This window comes from Somniosus microcephalus, chromosome 1 (genome assembly GCF_052327205.1).
Source record: "Somniosus microcephalus isolate GS21.2 chromosome 1, FLI_Smic_1.0, whole genome shotgun sequence".
In the NCBI taxonomy this organism is placed as follows: Eukaryota; Metazoa; Chordata; class Chondrichthyes; order Squaliformes; family Somniosidae; genus Somniosus; species Somniosus microcephalus.
The window spans coordinates 40099344-40118568 of record NC_140987.1 but is presented as its reverse complement, the minus strand read 5'-3'; the positions used below and the strand labels follow the sequence as shown (position 1 = coordinate 40118568).

Below are 19225 nucleotides of genomic sequence, written 5' to 3'. Positions count from 1 at the left end.
CAGGGTTCCTGCTCCTGATTTCTATTCAGCACCTACTCAGTTGGAAGTGGGTGTGCGTGTGTGTATATGGGCGTCAGAGTGGCACAGGAGAGGTCCTCGTTGGTGATTGCCCCCCATGGGTTCAATAGCCTGCTAACGCTCACTGTCCAAGTTCACACGTGACCAATGGATAGTTGGAAGAGTACTGCAGGGTAGCTGTAGCACTAGACCAGCTTGGAGTCAATTAAGGTGTATAAAATTATGAGGGGCCTAGATAGAGTGGATAGGAAGGACCTATTTCCCTTAGCAGAGAGGTCAATAACCAGGGGGCATAGATTTAAAGTAATTGGTAGAAGGCTTAGAGAGGAGTTGAGCAGAACGCTTTTCACCCAGAGGGTGGTGGGGGTCTGGAACTCACTGCCTGAAAGGGTGGTAGAGGCAGAAACGCTCATCACATTTAAAAAGTACTTGCATATGCACTTGAAGTGCCGTAACCTACAAGGCCACGGACCAAGAGCTGGAAAGTGGGATGAGGCTGGATAGCTCTTTGTCAGCTGGCACAGACACGATGGGCCAAATGGCCTCCTCCTGTGCTGTACATTTCTATGATTCAGGAGCGGAGGAGGGAAACTAATAACTAATACTGTTTTAAAAACAGAGGTCTGGAAAACACTCGGCAAGTCGGACAACATTTGTGGAGGGAGAAAAACAGTTAATGTTTCAGGTCGATGACCTCTCCAAGGATTCTGCCTAACCCACTGAGTGTGTGCCAGCTTTCTGTTTTTAGTTCAGATTTCCAGCGTCCGCAGTATTTTGCTTTTGCTGTATAAATGCCAGTAGTAGTTGTAGTTGTTACAACACCAATTGCCACAGGTTGATGCATACGGGTTCTCTACAGTTTCTCCACACAGTGAGCTCATGGTCCCAGTCAGACAGTCTGTTTGCTGGATGAAGGAAAAGAAAATTGGAAGCCAAGTTAGCCCATGTTGCTGTCATTCACCTAGTACCAGCTAACTAGGTGTGTCATTGTAGAGGCTTAAGTGAACATGTCTTGTCAGTGATATGGAGAACACCTGAAGAGATTAGAAAAAAACCAAACTGAAGTACCAACATTAGTGAGATTAATGAACTACAGCACAATCGTGCGCATTTGAACTCAATGCCGACTTTAATTCCAATACAATGAAAGCTAATGGCAGACAATTACAACTGTCATTGTCAGACAATGGTTTGCACCAACCAGTTTAAAAATATATCTCATAAAATATACTGACATTTGTATTACAATGCAAAGTAGTCTTTGTTTCCTTCCAACCAATCAACATCTCAACACCGACCGTGGGTTTAATCAGTTAAGCCTTTACTAAAATATTTAAATTTACCAATCGTTCAATATCCAGATACATCACTACTTCATCCATGCGTGACATTCCAATCTCCCAATCTACTTCCCATCCATTGTCTAATAGAATTCCTGGTCTAAGTTTAACAAGTGTAACACTAACATGCAAGCTGTGGTTACAGGAATGTAGGGTTCAAGCACAGAACTCACTAAAAGCTAGTGGACAGGTACAAAAAATAATTTAAAAGGCTAATGGAATGTTGGCCTTTATCTAAAGTTTTGGTCTCCTTATCTAAGGAAGGATATACTTGCCTTGGAGGCGGTGCAACGAAGGTTCACTAGATTGATTCCTGGGATGAGCGGGCTGTCCTATGATGAGAGATTGTGTAGATTGGGCCTATACACTCTGGAGTTTAGCAGAATAAGAAGTGATCTCATTGAAACATACAAGATTCTGAAGGGGATTGACAGGGTAGATGCTGAGAGGTTGTTTCCCCTGGCTGGAGAGTCTAGAACTAGGGGGCATAGTCTCAGGATAAGGGGTCGGCCATTTAAGACCGAGATGAGGAGGAATTTCTTCACTCAGAGGGTTGCGAATCTTTGGAATTCTTTACCCCAGAGGGCTATGAATGCTGAGTTTTTGAGTGTATTCAAGGCTGAGATCGATAGATTTTTGGACTCTAGGGGAATCAAGGGATATAGAGGTCGGGCGGGAAAGTGGAGTTGAGGTCGATGATCAGCCATGATCTTATTGAATGGCGGAGCAGGCTCAAGGGGCCATATGGCCTACTCCTGCTCGTATTTATTATGTTCTTATCTCTAGAGGGCTGAAATACAAAGGGGTGGAAGTTATGTTAGTTGTATAAAGCTCTGGTTAGACTCTATGTAGAGGACTGAGATCAGTTCTGGGCACCGCACCTCAAGAAGGATATATATTGGCCTTGGAGGGGATGCAGTGCAGTGCAGATTCACCAGAACGATACCTGGGCTAAAAAGGTTAAATTATGAGGACAGATAAGTGTTTAAGACGATTAAAGAATGTGATCGGGGTAGATAGAAAGAAACTATTTCCTCTGGCGGGAGAGTCCCGAACAAGGGGGCATAACCTTAAAGTTAGAGCTAGGCCGTTCAGGGGTGATGTCAGGAAGCACTTCTTCACACAATTCACACACCATTTAGCTCATGGTTGCTTGTGGGATCTTGCTGTGCACAAAAAAAATCTGCCTGGTTTGCCTACATAAGAACATGCCAAAGTAACGCAATGCATGTGAAGTACGGTGAGACGTTTCTGAGAGGTGCAATGGGGTGCTATATGACGGCAAGCCTTTTTTCCTTTCAATATCATTAAACGTCTATCGGATATGCGGTCCAATTAATCACTGAGCAACGCTGGCAATGTACTGAGTTACTTATGCCGCAGTAGCATCATAAGTAGCCTCATAAAAGCCTCCGGCTAACATATACCCAGATGATATATTTGTGCTTTAATTTTTAAGATTGAGTAAGCTATCACGTTGCGCAATGAGTCGGAAGCAATTATTGCTTTTATTGCCACAAACTCCCAAACTCTGTTTCCCAATGCAGACTGAACAGTTGTTGGGCTCTGACGGTCACTAGATATTCTCTTGTTGCCTCACATTCCAAGTAGATCATCTTTCTATTAATACTGTGAGTGGGAACTTGACTCTTTTCCAGGTAAAAGTCAAAAGAATCCATCTGGAATCCAAAGAATCTTTGCTGGAGCATTTTCATGATCTGACAGCTACTTGATCACTAGTTGCGTGGCTAATTAAAGTCCACTTTAAAATGGCTCCTTTGGGCTTTGGGTTATTTTATTCCTTTGAATCCTACACATACCAAAGCCCAGTACTGACAACAGAGGTGACCACTGGTCTGCAGATCATCCACGCATTTCCCAAAATGTTAGGTGATATCCAAATGTAGTTTTCTCTTGTAAATGTGTTTGCCTCTGGATGGACCCATTTATTTTCTCCTCTGTAATTTTAGGGCATTTTTGGGGTAAGTGCTGGGAATGCAAAGTGGCAAAGTTTAGCCAGTGTAATGGGAAGGGAACATATTCAGGAAAACCCATACGAAACAGAAATCCTTGTAACCTCACATCACAAATAAATAAAGGCAAAGCTTTTCATCATACTCTTATGTTCATCATGCTCATCCTTATTACATTGCTTCAAACTTCCTGCTCATAATCCATCATTGCCCCTTTTATATTTTGGAGTTTTCTCCTTTCCCTTCAATTACCTTACGTCACTCAGCTGTAGATACTGGTGCAATTCAAGGGAGGATGTTTAAAAGAAAAGAAAGAGTTACATTTATAACCTCAGGACATCTCAAAGTGCTTTACAGCCAATAAGAACATAAGAAATAGGAGCAGGAGTAGGTCGTTCAGCCCTTCGAGCCTGCTCCGCCATTCAATAAGATCATGGCTGATCTTCTACTTCAACTCCACTTTCCCACACTATCCCCATATCCCTTGATTCCCTAAGTATCCAAAAATCTATCGATCTCTGTCTGGAATATCCTCAATGAGTGAGCCTCCACAGGTCTTCGGGGTAGAGAATTCCAAAGATTCACCATCCTCTAAGTGAAGAAATTTCTCCTCATCTCAGTCCTAAATGGCCGACCCCTTATTCTGAGACTGTGACCCATAGTTCTAGATGCCCCAGCCAGGGGAACATCCTCCCTGCTTCTACCCTGTTAAGCCTCTTAAGAATTATATGTTTCAATGAGATCACCTCTCATTCTTCTAAACTCTTTTGAAGTGCAGTCACTGTTGTAAGGTAGGAAACACAGCAGCCAATTTGCACACAGCAGGATCTCACAAACAGCAATGTGATAATGACCAGATCATCTGTTTTATTGATGTTGGTTGAGGGATAAATATAGTACAGGACACTGGGGCGAACTCCCCTGCTCTTCTTCGAAATAGTGCCATGGGACCTTTTACGTCCACCTGAGAGGGCAGACTGTTGAACACCTTCTCCGAAAGACACCTCGGACAGTGCAGCATTCCCTCAGTACTGCACTGGAGTATCAGTCTAGATTTGTGTGCTCAAGTCTCTTCATCTCAGCTTGGGACTTGAGCCCACGACCTTCTGACTCAGAGGCAAGTGTGTTACCATTGAGTCACAGCTGACACCTATATTCCATATGCCACATGCACGCTATCATTTCCACAGAACATTTGATGTAAATGTTATAGATTGGTTCTAATCCAACTCAGCTCCTTCATTCTTACACAACTGACCTAAGGACACATATTGGCCCAGAAATTCGGGTCGAGGGCTTCCCGCGGGTGCAAGCCCCCGACCTGCACTTACCTAGTGCGCCGGCCGTTGAGCCGTGGGCCTGTGTGGGATTCCGATCCTGGGCCTCCTCCAACTGTCGGCGCGCAGTGCTTGCGTATCCCAGGGGTGCAGTTAGTTCGATGCGTCCCCTGGGATCACGTGGGCCATGGGGAGCCAATCGGAGCAGGGAATGCTTCATTCATAAGTTTGACAGGAAAGGCTGTCAAACTTATAAATACTACAAGCCCCAAAACATCACTAAATCTTCAAAAAAAAATTTTAATCACATTTTTAAATAAACTATAAATTACATGAAATAACTATTTTAAAAAATAATTTAAATTTTTGAAAAAAATAATTTTATTTTCTAACGGGGCTAAAAATAAACTTACCTTTCTTTAAAGTATTTAAAAATAATAAACCTGTGGATAAAATGTTTTAATTTTAATTAATTCACCATTTACCTTGTAAAAAGCAGGCTTTGTGACTGCTTTTTACATGCCTTACTTTTGGAGACTTACCTTCCCGGAGAAACCTGCAAAAATAACGTAAGTTCGATGCGCACGCGCAGCCTCTCCTGCGCACGCGTTCGAACTCTGAACCCCATCTTTCAGGGGAACAGAAGTGCCGGTTTCCCGCGCAGTGCATGCAGGAAACCGGCACTTCCATTGGGCTTACGGGTGAGTACCCCGTGCGTACTCACCCGTGGAGACCCGAATTTCTGGGCCATTAATTGGTCCATGCACAGGGGTAATTAATTCATACTGGATGTCCTCGGTTTAAAAATTGTAAAGCTAGTTGACGTGGGTGTTATAGTAACAGCAAATTATTTTTATATTTAAAGACTACACTCCACAAACTTTAATGCGGATCGATAATTATTTCATATCTCTAGTCTTCTGAGTGATCACCATAGGTACATTGCAGCAGGAAGATTACTTGAAAATCTTAGGTTTTAATATGGCTGTGATCTCTCTAAATCAAAGAAACCAACTCAAGTCACCTTAAAGATGTTTGTTTGATCTAAAGAGATTTTGACGATAATGTTTATCAAGAACAATGCATTCTTTGACTAAGTTTTTAAAAACAGAATGAAGGGGACAGTAAATTATTATTTTAGTACAGAGCGAGTTGATCGCCCATGGCATATTCAGGGATGAAAAATATATTTTAAAAATTATTTTAAAGTGTTTGGTATAAGGATTAGAGGGGAGTTAAGGAGAACTTTTTTCACCCAGAGAGTGGTAGGGATCTGTAACTCACTGCCTGAAAAGGTGGTAGAGACAGAAACCCTCATCACATTTAAAAAGTACTTGGATATGCACTTGAAGTGCCGTAACCTACAAGGCTACGGATCAAGAGCTGGGAAGTGGAATTAGACTGGATAGCTCTTTTTTGGCTGGCACGGACACGATGGGCCGAATGGCCTCCTTCTGTGCCGTAAATTTCTATGATTCTCTCTTCCTGAAATTGTCTTTCATTCTCACTTTGCCACTCTGTCAGTCTTTCTTTCTGTCTTCCGCACATTTTTCTCTCTTTATCTGACTGTCAGGAACTTTACTTATTCCATTGTCATTGTGATTTTGGTTCCTCTCGATAGTTTTTTTCTCATGACCAGCACAAAAGCCAGCTGCTATAGGCAGGCCCACACCTCCCATTAAATAAAGGAGCAAGTGTGCAAAGTAACTGGGGGATTGTGTGCCATCGTGAACACCAAGTAATTGTCTCTGGGGTACAAATAGGATTTCCACTATACAACCAGTCATTTTCAGAAGACAGTATCAGTCATGCCATACACTTTTGTAACAGATGTATTCACAGATAAGAGTCATGTACTGAAGCAAGCAATGGCACTGAGTTGTTAAACAGTACAGAGGATTTAAACTAATTAATGAAAGGTTTGCCTATTTAATTCTATCAATTTAGGTCCTTTGCTGATCTTCCAAACAACAGATGGACTTTTCATGAAGGGAGTAACCATCCTATCCCTGCCGATTAAAGTCCTTCTCAGAGTTACGTTGGCATCCTGTCTGCAGAGCCATTGCAACTATACTACTTCTACTACTTTACTAGTACTACTCTACTAGCACTGTACTACGACTATAATAATACTATTACTACTACAAGAACAGCAACATCATGGGATGAGGGCTTCAATGCCAAGGCCAGCATTTATTGCCCATTCCTAATTGTGGTGAGCCACCTTCTTGAACCGCTGCAGCTTGTGTGATGAAGGTACTCTCACAGTGCTGTTAGGGAGGGAGTTCCAGGATTTTTGACCCAGCGACGATGAAGGAACGGCGATATATTTCCAAGTCAGGATGGTGTGTGACTTGGAGGGGAGCTTGGAGGTGGTGGTGTTCCCAAGCGCCTGCTGCCCTTGTCCTTCTAGGTGGTAGAGTTTGTAGGTTTGGGAGGTGCTGTCAAAGAGGCCTTGGCGAGTTGCTGCAGTGCATCTTGTAGATGGTACACACCGCAGACGCGGTGCGCCGGTGGTGGAGGGAGTGAATGTTTAAGGTGGATGATATTGTTGGGTGCATGCACGTACTGAGGGGCACTGACATCCTGTGTGTGTACAGAGGCCCAGTAGAGGCCTCGATGGGCATTGAACTTTAGGGAATACCAAAAGTCAATCCAGGAAGGCCGAGGTGAAAAATTGGTGCCCTGGGAAAAGAACAGTGCAAGGCTGAGGCCCCCAAGAGAGGGGAGACCCTCGGGCAAGGACATTTGTTGAAGGGATTTATAAAGTGTGATGGTGAAGTTTAGTGATTTTATTTTTTTGGGACAGTTTGATTTTTTTATATGGTTATTATATATTTTTTTTTAGGGGTATAAGGGGATGGTTGAGAAATCATCATGTCAGCTGTGGCTCAGTGGGTAGTACTATCGCCTCTGAGTCAGAAGGTTGTGGGTTCTTAGTCCCACTCCAGGGACTTGAGCACATAAAGCTAGGCTGACACTCCAGTGCAGTGCTGAGGGAGTGCTGCACTGTCGGAGGTGCCGTCTTTCAGATGAGATGTTAAACCAAGGCGACCGTCTGCTCTCTCAGGTGGACGTAAAAGATCCCACGGCACTATTTAGAAGAAGAGCAGGGGAGTTATCCCCGGTGTCCTGGCCAATATTTATCCCCCAATCAACATCATTAAAAAAAAGATTACCTGGATATTATCACGTTGTTGTTTGTGGGAGCTTGCTGTGTGCAAATTGGCTGCCGCGTTTCCCACATTACAACAGTGACTACACTTCAAAAAAATGTACTTCATTGGCTGTAAAGCTCTGGTGGTCATGAAAGGCGCTATATAAATCCAAGTGTTCCTTCTTCCTATTACAACAGCGAAAACAACTAAGACTAATTTAAGTAGCCTGGCGAAAGCCCTAAATGTCCCTGTGGGTTACTTTAGACCAGTGAATCACACAAGGCATTTTTCCTCTGCACTATCATACCGTTATGTATATACATAAATCATGATATTAAATGGAAACTTGTCGGAGTCCTCACCTACTATCTTTATCCGATGAGTCAACTATCATAATTCATCATTGTTGCATTTATTCCTCATGAAATATTCTTGTCAGATTCACCCATTGGACAAATATTCTATCCAACACTAAAAACACTATTCACTAAAAACAGATTATCTGGTCATTATCTCATTGCTGTTTGTGGGAGCTTGCTGTGCGCAAATTGGCTGCCATGTTTCCTACATTACAACAGTGACTACACTTCAAAAAGTACTTCATTGGCTGTAAAGCGCTTTGGGATGTCCTGAGGTCGTGAAAGGCGCTATAGAAATGCAAGTTTTTTTCTTTCAACCGGAACCTACTAGTGTTTAAGGAATAAGTAAAGCCGCACTCATGTCTACTCTGCTATTCTTAAGTGCAGTAGCCTAGTAACTAATCCAGTGCAGAGCAACAGGAACATTTGTATTAGGTTACTGGAGTGTTTACAGCAATCACATTTCCTCATCAACATGTACCCAGTCTTGTGATCAAAGCTACATTTGACGTCATTGAGTTAAACCAATTAGGTTCCTTGGTTCTCAAAGTCCACCCCACCCCGGGGCTTAAATGGCTCTCCTGAGAGAATGCTAACAATAACATGGGGAGGGGGCCTTGTGACCTATATGGCTTGAAACAAAACACTCCAGGCATCAACAATCTACAATGCTGATCTTAAAAGCACCCAGGAGTGTAGGCAAACATTTAAAATTGTACAATTCGTCCAATTTCCCCCTCCCCCAAGCTATCTCCTTCAGAAAACTTTGAATTTTTGCAGTAAATATGGCGCATTCTCTTTCATTTTAAATACTTTTTAATTACACAGTTAACAAATATTCAAACTAAGAACATAAGAATTAGGAGCAGGAGTAGGCCATACGGCCCCTTCGAGCCTGCTCCGCCATTCTTATGTTCTTATGTCTTATGTTCTTATGTTCAATAAGATCATGGCTGATCTTCGATCTTAACTCCACTTTCTCGCCCATTCCCCGCATCCTTTGATTACCCTAACTATAGGGAAATAAGTATAAAAATAACAACAGAAAACGCTGGAAAAACTCAGCAGGCCAGGCAGCATCCGTGGAGAGAGAAACAGAGTTAACGTTTCAGGTCGAAACCCTTCGTCAGAACTGGAAAAAAGCAGGAAATGGAAAGCAAGTTTAGGGGCTGGGAAAAGTGGGAGGGGATGAAAGAACAAAAGGGAAGGTGAGTGATAGGATAGAAAGCAGGAGATATTAAGAGACATTGAGAGACATTAAGAGATATTCAAGGCAAGAGGAGGTGGTATAGAAATAATGTTGTTGCTTCATTCTGGAATTGGATTCCGAGCTGCTGGCTTGTATATTCCTGATTTATTCCTGAGATCTGTAATTACCAATTGGAGCACAGAGAGAGGTCTCGGTGACAATGCAGCAAGGATCAGGTATGAGCTGCGACAAGGACCGGTGGTATCAATGGCCACCTCGAAAACTAGCAAACGCTGACTAACAGTTTCAAAATAGCTGGAACTGCTTCAAATAAGTTCAGGTTCATGGTGCTCTTTTGGCAACTCGTCATCGATGAGGTTTCTGCTAAAGGCAGGCGAGGGGGCCTATTTAACATATAACGGTCAAGGCCCGATGACGTCATCAGCGCCGCAATTTAATATTAACTTGAACACCGGGTGGGGGGGCGGGGGGAGTCCTGCGCTGTCTGCAGATCCACAGCGGGAGGATCCGACTGCCCAGAAGAGGCCAAGATAGGTCTTTCCTCAGAACTCCTTGTGGACCAGGAGGCCCCCCGACTGTTACGTCCGTGTATAAGAAGACACAGACTGTGGAGAACGGTATAATAGGTGTCTACTCAACGTGGCTCAGACTGCAACTGATCTGTACAGATTACTACTCAGTGTTATATACAGGTGTGGTCACTGCCGGTACTACAGTATACATGAGCTGTAAAAAGTAGTTCCCCCCTTAAAGGTACATACATTACAATTCCTCCACTTTTAGATTAACAGTACCATAACACTCATTTAACAATTAAATATCAAACTAATTACAATTAACACTTTTAACATGCAACATTAGCTGAAAATAGTCTATTTATAAATTCAGTCTTTGGGGAGGCTTCCTGATCCTTTCTGGATAGCACCTTTCCCGAGTGTCTTGCTCTTGGTGCGGAGGTGATTCTGGCCCCCTGTCGTCGGTTGGTTCATCAGCTTCCGATGCTACTGTTTCTGGGGTAGAAGCTACCTGTACGTCGGGTTCATCACCAGGTACGTATGGGCGAGGCATGGGGTTGACTTGTTCCTGTGATTCTAGGATCTGGTCAGCATGGCATCTCACGATGCTCTCCCCAACGTCCACTGTGTACATTAGTGGGCCCTGCCGTGTGCATATCGTTCCTGGCTGCCATTTTTCTGTTCGGTAGTCGCGGGCCAAGACTGGTTGCCCTACATTGAAGCTCCTTGTTGGCTTCTCATGGATGTGCTGGAATTGCTTACTCTCAACATCTCTTCGTACGTTTGGTCTGAGCAAATCCAGGCGAGATCTTAACCTTCGGTTAAAGAACATCATGGCTGGGGCCTGGTTGGTGACTGCATGTGTCGCATTCCAGTAGGCGAACAGGAAATTGTCCAGCTTGTGCTGCAGCGGAATGTTGTCATTGTACATAGCCTTTATTGCCTTCTTAAAGGTTTGTACAAACGTCTCAGCCAATCCATTTGTGGCTGGATGATACGGGGCGGATGTGTAATGCCTTACCCCATTCTTTTTCAAGAACCTCCGGAACTCTTTGGACACAAACTGTGGTCCGTTGTCGGAGCAAATCTGTTCTGGCAAGCCATTCCTGGCAAAAATGGTCCGTAGGACTGCAATAGTTTTCTCCGTGGTGGTGGAGGACATTTTGATGACCTCAGGCCATTTCGAGTGCGCATCCACGGCTATTAAAAAAATTGAGTCCATGAATGGACCAGCAAAATCAATATGCACCCGTTGCCATGGAGATGAGGGCCACTCCCATGGGTGTAGAGGGGCCTGTGGTGGTGCATTTTGGACTTTCTGGCATCCTGAGCAGCTCTTGGTCAGGTCCTCAATTTGTTTATCGATTCCCAGCCACCACACATAAGCCGTGGCTAGGCTTTTCATTTTTACCCCTCCCAGATGACCCTCATTAAGCACTATCCCTTAACTTGGGTGGAATTACCACTCGGGATCCACACATCAAGGTCCCCCGGCACACTGACAGCTGTTCTCTCTTTGTCGAGAATGCTGGCAACAGTGAGTCGCCATGTGCTGGCCATCCCTGCACCGTCAAATCATATAACCGAGACAGTGTCGGGTCATTTCGGGTTTCCTTTTCGATACAAGCGTTAGTTACCGGTAGGTATTCAACTATAGTCGAATGGAATATTTCGACAGGATCCACTGCTGGTGCTTCCTCCGCAGTAGGCAGTGGCAGGTGTGATAGCCCATCAGCATTTCCATGCTGTTTCGTGCCCTTATATTCAATCTCATAGTGGTGCGCCCTAGAAAAAGTGACCATCTTTGTAGTCGTTGCGCAGTCATCACCAGAATGCCCTTCTTTGGATTAAAAATGGAGACAAGAGGCTGGTGATCAGTCAGCAAGGTGAATTTCTGCCCATGCAGATAATGATTGAACTTTTTCACTCCCCACACTAGGCTGAGGGCCTCCCTGTCAATCTGGGTGTAGTTACGCTCGGCTGAGGTTAGTGATCGTGACGCAAAGGCTATTGGCCTCTCTGAGCCGTCCGAGAATTTGTGCGAAGGCACCGCTCCAATGCCGTAGGGTGACGCATCACATGCCAACCGAATTGGTAATGCTGGGTTGTAATGGGCCAATACCTCTCTCGATGTGATTAGTGTTTTGCTCTTCTGGAAAACTCGTCTACATTCGTCACTCCACTTCCATGGCACCCCAGTTTGCAGTAGGGTGTTCAGTGAGTGTAGTATTGTAGACAAATTTGGCAAGAACTTATGGTAGTAGTTTACCAGCCCGAGGAATGACCTCAGTTGTGACACATTTTCCGGTGCTGGAGCCTTGACTACTGCCTCAATCTTCTCTTGGGACTTATGTAACCCCTCTTTATCGATAACGTGGCCACAATACGAGATTTGTTTTCTAAAAAACTCGCATTTGGGGCGGTTAGCTCGGAGCCCATATTCCTGCAATCTAGTGAGCACCTGCTCCAGGTTGGCAAGGTGATCACTGTCATTTTCGCCCGTGACCAGGATGTCGTCCAAATAACACTGGGTCCCTGGGATCCCTTGCAGGACTTGTTCCATTGCCCTCTGCCAAATAGCCAGAGCTGATGCTACCCCGAATACCAGCCGGTTGTATTGGTAGAGACCTTTATGGGTGTTGATTGTGAGGTATTTTTTTGATGCTTCTTCTACCTCCATTTGCAGATACGCCTGGGCCAGATCAATCTTAGTGAAGCATTTCCCTCCAGATAGCGAGGCGAAAATGTCTTCAATCCGCGGAAGTGGATATTGTACGGTGTGAAGGACCGGGTTCACTGTTACCTTAAAGTCCCCACAGATGCGAACCTTCTTTGGTTCCCCAGGCGTGCTGCTCAACGACGTTTTCATCACAGGGATGATGGGTGTAGCCCACTCACTCCAGTCTACCTTGGACAGTACACCTGAATGTTCCAGACTCTCCAGCTCTGCTTCGACGGCTGGGCGGATCGCATAAGGTACCGGTCTGGGCTTAAAAAATTTTGGGCTTGTGTTTTCTTCAATTTTAATTGTCGCTGTCATGCCTTTTAGTGTTCCGAGTCCTTGCTGGAACACTTCTTTCGCGTCAGTTAGGATCTTTGACAGTCGCCCAGGTGTGACGTCGTCATCCTTTTTGTCAGCCACAGTCAGTGCCTGTATGGAATGCCAATCCAGTTGTATTTTCCGGATCCATTCACGTCCCAGTAATGGTGGTCCTCCATCTTGCAATACATACAGGCCTAGTTTTGGTGTTTTCTTAGTTATATATAACTGTCACCCTTATTTTTCCTTTGAGGTAGACTTTTTGCCCCGTGTACGTCTTCAAAATAATTTTTGTGTCTCTCAAGGGTATGTGTGAGAATAGCTGCTCGTAGTCCCATCGGTTTATGACTGTTAGGGCTGATCCTGTGTCCAATTCCATTTTTACCTGGACTCCTGCTACCTTGAGAGTGACCCAAATGGTTCGGTGATCCTCCGTTGTGATCACATTATGTAGTTTCAGACAACTCAGTTCCCTGCTTTCGGCGTCGTTATCACTCTTTTGTTTGTCTGAACTATTCTCCGTCATCTTGTGTACCTTCTGGTACTTTCCTTTGGCAGGTTTCTTATTGCTGGTTTTCTTTCCCGACCTGCAGACTCGTGCTATGTGTTCTACTTTTCCACACTGTCTGCACACTTTGTCTTTGAACCAGCAATCATTCTGGTCGTGTGTTGTTCTGCCGCAGCGATAGCACTTCTCTGTTCCATATGACATTTCGTTTGTGCCATATTCTTGCGGTCTCTGTTGTATCTCTGCAGCGTCCCGTGCTGCTGCTTCATATGATACCGCAATGCTGAAAGCCTTTTCCAGCGTAAGGTCCTTTTCAGATAAATGCCGTTTCTGGGTTCCTTCACTTTGAAGCCCACACAAACTTGTCCCTTAAGGCATCTCTCAGTCCCGCTCTAAACTGGCAGTGTTTCGATAGTTTGTGCAGTTCTGTTAAATAATCAGCATTGCTTTCATCCTTATGCTGGTTCCGTTTGTGAAACTTGAATCTTTCTGCTTTCAGCAGCAGTGTGGGGTTTAAATGTTCCTTTAGTATCGTTACTATGTCTTCAAAACTCTTTTCCATTGGCTTCGTTGAGGTTACTAGATTTCGTAATAAACCATATGTCTTTGCACCCATTAAATTTAACAATACCGACGCTTTCTTGTCATCTGACACCTCATTTGCCTTGCAGTATACCTCTATTCGTTCAACATATGTAGTCCAATCTTCGACTTCATTGTCAAATGCAGTGATCCTGCCACTCTTCGGCATTTTGTGTGTGGTTTAAAATGGCGTCTCCCACGCTTTCCTTCCTCCCCCGCTGCTGCCGACACCGCTCCCGGCGGTTCTCGTGGCAATGGCGGCGCCCTGTAGGTTTTGCGCGTCTCTCTCTCCCTCTCTCCGACGCTGCTCGGCCCCTGAACACCGGCTGCGCCCTGTGCGATCAGCCCTCTCTCTCTTCTCCCCCCCCCCCCCCCCCCCCCCCCATCGACGCTGCTCGGCCCTTTGCTGTGCCACTCGGTCGGGCTCTAGCCCGCCGCTGTCCGGGAAGGGTCTGCACACTACCTGTTGCCAGCCTGTTTCGCTGGACCACCTCGACTGGAAAGCCAAGCCTGGCTCTCGACAGCCTCCCCCGCAATTCTCGAGTCTCTGCTGGATGACTGGGCGGTTGCCCGTGGTCGACGCCCGAGCCTCTGGCCTTGACCTCCAATCCACTGATCTCCAGGAACGAATCCCCGGGAGGTGATGCAGAGTTGCAGGTAGGTTCGAACCTGCCTCGTCGCCAATGTTATGTCCGTGTATAAGAAGACACAGACTGCGGAGAACGGTATAATAGGTCTTTACTCAACGTGGCTCAGACTGCAACTGATCTGTACAGATTACTACTCAGCATTATATATAGGTGTGGTCACTGCCGGTACTACAGTATACATGAGCTGTAAAAAGTAGTTCCCCCCTTAAAGGTACATACATTGCACCGACCTCTCCCCGGTCCACCCCATCCCACCTCCCGATCGTCTCCAGCTTCTGCTTCCACTGACTGCCGGGGGACTGTTCCCACCGGTCCCCAGATTCACGCTTCCGCCCGCTGGCCAGGCAGAGAATCTGGCCGGGTGTCAGTCGGGTCCCTGGGAACTTTTATTTAAGATCGGCCAGGGCCTCCACGTCCTCGGGCTCTCCGCCCGCTTTGGGGCGGCCACACACCGTTCCCCTCCCACCCCCCAAACCTCTTTTTTTAAAATCGAGGCCTGCCTTTGAGCCACTGACTGTCCTAATCTCCATTAGGGCAGTCTTCCTCTGGTCGCTATGTGTTAACAGCTTTGAAAGCACGTTCAACATTTCCAGCAAAATTGTAAAGATGTTCAAAAGGAATTTGGTTGTGATTTCACTAGAAATAGTGATCAGAGGAAAGCTTTCCACGATGCTCAGTGTGTCATTAACACATAGCAACCAGCGGGAATCTTTTCCCTTTTCCCTTTGTACAATCTAAATGTACACTCTTGGGAGCCGCAAGCCTACATTTCGTTGTACTGCACTTGTGCACTAACAATGACAATAAAGTTGATTATTATGATTATTATTATTGTTGCTTGGCAGCAGCGTGGATACAAGTATTTTGCACAGAGCTTTCTCTCAATTGTCATCAGGAGATTTGAACAGGAGCAGTGGAGGTGGGCTGTCCTGTTTCACTGTCCAAACATATTTCCCTCCATTCCTTAATGTTAGTAGCAGTGTCATTAGGGGGTGTAAAATGGGTTTGCCAACAAATGGAGGAAAATACACCTCGAAGTCTCAAGAATCGGCAGTACACAAACACACATCTCACTGCATCTAAAGGACTTGTTTTGAAATGTACGTTGTTTTTGTGGATTAACGAGACTTTGCACCCTCTACATTTCTGTGCAATTTAATCTGCTTTAGGCTTTGCGCCATTAACCTCTTTAGTTCATAATGATTATTTCTTTAAAGCTTACTGGGTGAAGTATTCAAGTACCCCAGCTAGCAGTTCATCTAAGATTCCAAGTTCTTCAGGGTTAATCGCAATATGGAGTTCATGATAAGTCTGTGAGCATTAAAAATACAGGATTTTGTATTTAAAAAGCCAGGGGTGGCTCTTTTCTAATGGCATATCTGCGCAGTATTGAAATTGGTGGTTGTCTCATATGCTCCTGTCTCTCACACAACCCAGCTATTCCTGCATGTCAAGCAGCACTGTGCTGTCACTCTCAGCCAAAATGCTCCCTTTAACAACCCTGGGATAAAAATACTCAGGCATCCAATCAGAATTACGAAACCGAGCTAAACCACTCCCTCCACACACACACACATACCAGCAACTCCCTGCTGCCAAGGGTTGCTGCAGGGAAAGCTAATGTAAACATGTCCAAGAATACCTCCTCAATTCAAAGTCATTGCCCTAATCAGTTCATGCATAAGAGGCCTTTAGAATGTCCCAAGGAACCTTCCAGCAAGAGAAAGGCAGTCTGGGGAATCCTCAGCAGCCAAGGTCAGTACAAACTTTACGTGAAGATATAATACTTAACGTGACTGTGTTACTGAATCACCGGTCGGTCTCTTGTCGGACTAATACGCCTTAAGGTTGAAAGCCAGGTAAATATCTCCCTACACCCAGGGAAATAGCCCGGCCTATTCTAATGTACCCCAGCAGAACTTTACAGCAAGATCTGAAGCCTCTGTGAAAGCGCACACCCAAGGTACTGTAGAGCTGTGTCAAAGCTTGGAACGCCCTTCCCCCTTTAACACAATAACCCTACAGTGGTGTGTGAATGTGTACCTTCCTGACTTGGCTCTGGCCCAGAGTTATAGTCAACATCTCCAGCAGTGAACATAATGAGACTGGTATACACTGTAATCCAGTTTACCAAGGCCACTGTTTATTTTTGTTTCCAGGAGGGGGGGGAAAAAACAGGCAGAATCACGAAACGTGATCCCCCAAAATGCTGGTACAAATCTGGGAATACCATGTACTGAAAACATGGCCCCGATATTGGCGGGGAGGGCGCGGGGAGGCCGAAAACGGCCGAATAACCCGGTAAGACCGGGGACACGGAGACCCTGCCGAACTTCGCGGCAGGACTTCATTAACATTCTTTTAGCTCTGCCTCCTGCTTGGCAGCCAGCCAAATGGACACCCTTGAGGATGGTCCCCGGCAGTCGGGAGCGCAGAGAGCTCGCGATCGGGAAAGGGGAGAGAGCCCGTGATCGGGAAAGGGGAGAGAGCTCGCGATCGGGAAAGGGGAGAGAGCCCGCGATCGGCAAGGGAGAGAGAGCCCATGATCAGGAAGGGGGAGAGAGCCCGCGATCGGCAAGGGAGAGAGAGCCCACGATCGGGAAGGGGGAGAGAGCCTGCGATCGGGAAGGGGGAGAGAGCCCGCGATCGGCAAGGGGGAGAGAGCCCGCGATCGGCAAGGGGGAGAGAGCCCGCGATCGGGAAGGGGGAGAGAGCCCGCGATCGGCAAGGGGGAGAGAGCCCGCGATCGGCAAGGGGGAGAGAGCCCGCGATCGGCAAGGGGGAGAGAGCCCGCGATCGGGAAAGGGGGAGAGAGCCCGCAATCGGGGCCGAGGGATGGTTGGCAATTGGGAGGGATGGGGTAGGCCGGCGATCGGGACCGAGGGAGGCCGAAGGCTTCCTTGAGGGGTTGCGGGGGGGGGGGTGGGGGAACACTCCTGCCCCTCCTGGCCCACAAAGAGTGCTGAAACAGGCTCTTACCTTGTGGAGCCAGCAACTACCACCTCCCTTTCACTGCCAGGTTTCCCGGCCTTAGTCAATTTTAAATCAGGCTCCCAGTTACATTGTGGGAGCTCGATTTAAATAAATTAATGAAGCGTCCCACCTCTCAGCAGCGGGAAGCTAAGACGTCCCGATATTTGGCACCGTAAAAAAGTTGGCAGTTGCATGCGTGGTGCGTTCTGGTCACATTCCAAGTATTTAACTCTTTAACCACTCCCAATCCTCTCCTGCCTGTTGTGCCAGGTTGGGGGGAGGGGCGGGGGGGGGGAGGGTAGGGGGTGGAACGGTGGTTAATATCGAAGTCCATATTTCAATTCCAACAGGAGAAGCGATGACAGGAGTTCACTTGCCAATGGGCGTTACCAGAGCTTGTGTCTCTTATCATTTACCAGTTATACAAATGAGCATTCCCATTGTGCTCTCCCACCACTGATTTTCAGCAGAACATGGGGGCCCTGAAATTATGCTGTGCGTGAATAGTTTACGAACGCTTTAGCCTGAAGTTCCTCACTTGCTATTTTAGCAGTGCCCCAACTCATTTACTGGGTTAACACCTCTGCCAAAATTAGAGAGAGAGAGAAATTAGACAAACTGCCATTCAGCATTTGCATTGCTAATATAGATTACATAGGATATACGGCACAGAAACAGGCCATTCGGCCCAACCAGTCCATGCCAGCATTTATGCTCCACTCGAGCCTCCTCCCATCCTTCCTCAGCTAACTCTATCAGCATAACCCTCTATTCCCTTCTCCCTCATATGCTTATCCAGCCTCCCCTTAAATGCATCGATACTATTCGCTTCAATCACTCCGTGGTAGCGAGTTCCACATTCTCACCACCCTCTGGGTAAAGAAGTTTCTCCTGAATTCCCTATTTGATTTCCTGGTGACTATCTTATATTTTGAATGTATTCAAGGGAGAGTAAAGTCACGGAGAGAATAAAGTCCTTGAAATTACGCTACACTGTACCAGGGTGGGAATACTCAGCAGACGTGTCGCTTACTCCTATCTAGCAGGGCGTTAACCCATTTAAAGTAAAGGGCCCTGAATTTCCACAGGACCCGGGGCACGATGGGGATAAGGCAGGTAGAGGTTTGGTGAGGGGGTGGAAAAAGCAGGTGGGACCCAGAAACGTAGGGTCACCGTTTGCAGAGTCACAAACGCCGAGGAGCCCCTTCATTTCCGTTGGGACCTAAATTAGGTGGAAATTCTGTTCGCCTGATATAAGGCCCCTGACATCACGAGGAGGTGGGGCTGGCAGGAGGGCTTCCCCCACCAGACCTCCCACATCTCCTGTTTCCTATCTGCTGACCGAGCTGCAGGCCCAGTCCTGTTAGGGGCAGAAATGGGGCTCACTGGAGACTCCAGGCTGGGGTCATGGTCTGGAAGACCCCTACACTCACTACATTTTTTATATTGTAGCAAAGGATGCCGATTGTCTGCATTGCAAGTATCTTCTGGCGGGACTCTCCATCTGGTCATACTCTACCACACATTGCTCCCCACACCAACCCCACCCCCCACCGTCCAAGATTTTTTTCTTATTCGTTCATAGGATGTGGGCATCTCTGAGAAGGCCAGCATTTATTGCC

At 46.2% G+C, this 19225-nt stretch overlaps 1 protein-coding gene across 3 annotated transcripts in view; it reads left to right on the top strand.

Moving 5' to 3' along the window:
• The window catches only part of asb5b (ankyrin repeat and SOCS box containing 5b), a 62156-nt gene that overhangs the window by 3021 nt on the left and 39910 nt on the right, over positions 1–19225 (top strand). Inside the window, exon 1 of one of the 3 annotated variants that reach the window (XM_085977990.1) lies at positions 16222–16385. The exons of 1 other annotated variant lie outside the window; for it this stretch is intronic. In XM_085977990.1, coding sequence (XP_085834116.1) covers positions 16259–16385 — 127 coding nt within the window. In that variant the 5' untranslated portion in view covers positions 16222–16258. Of the gene's footprint in view, positions 1–16221; positions 16386–19225 lie in introns of those variants that run through there. One more of the 3 variants, XM_085977998.1, reaches the window with a different exon arrangement.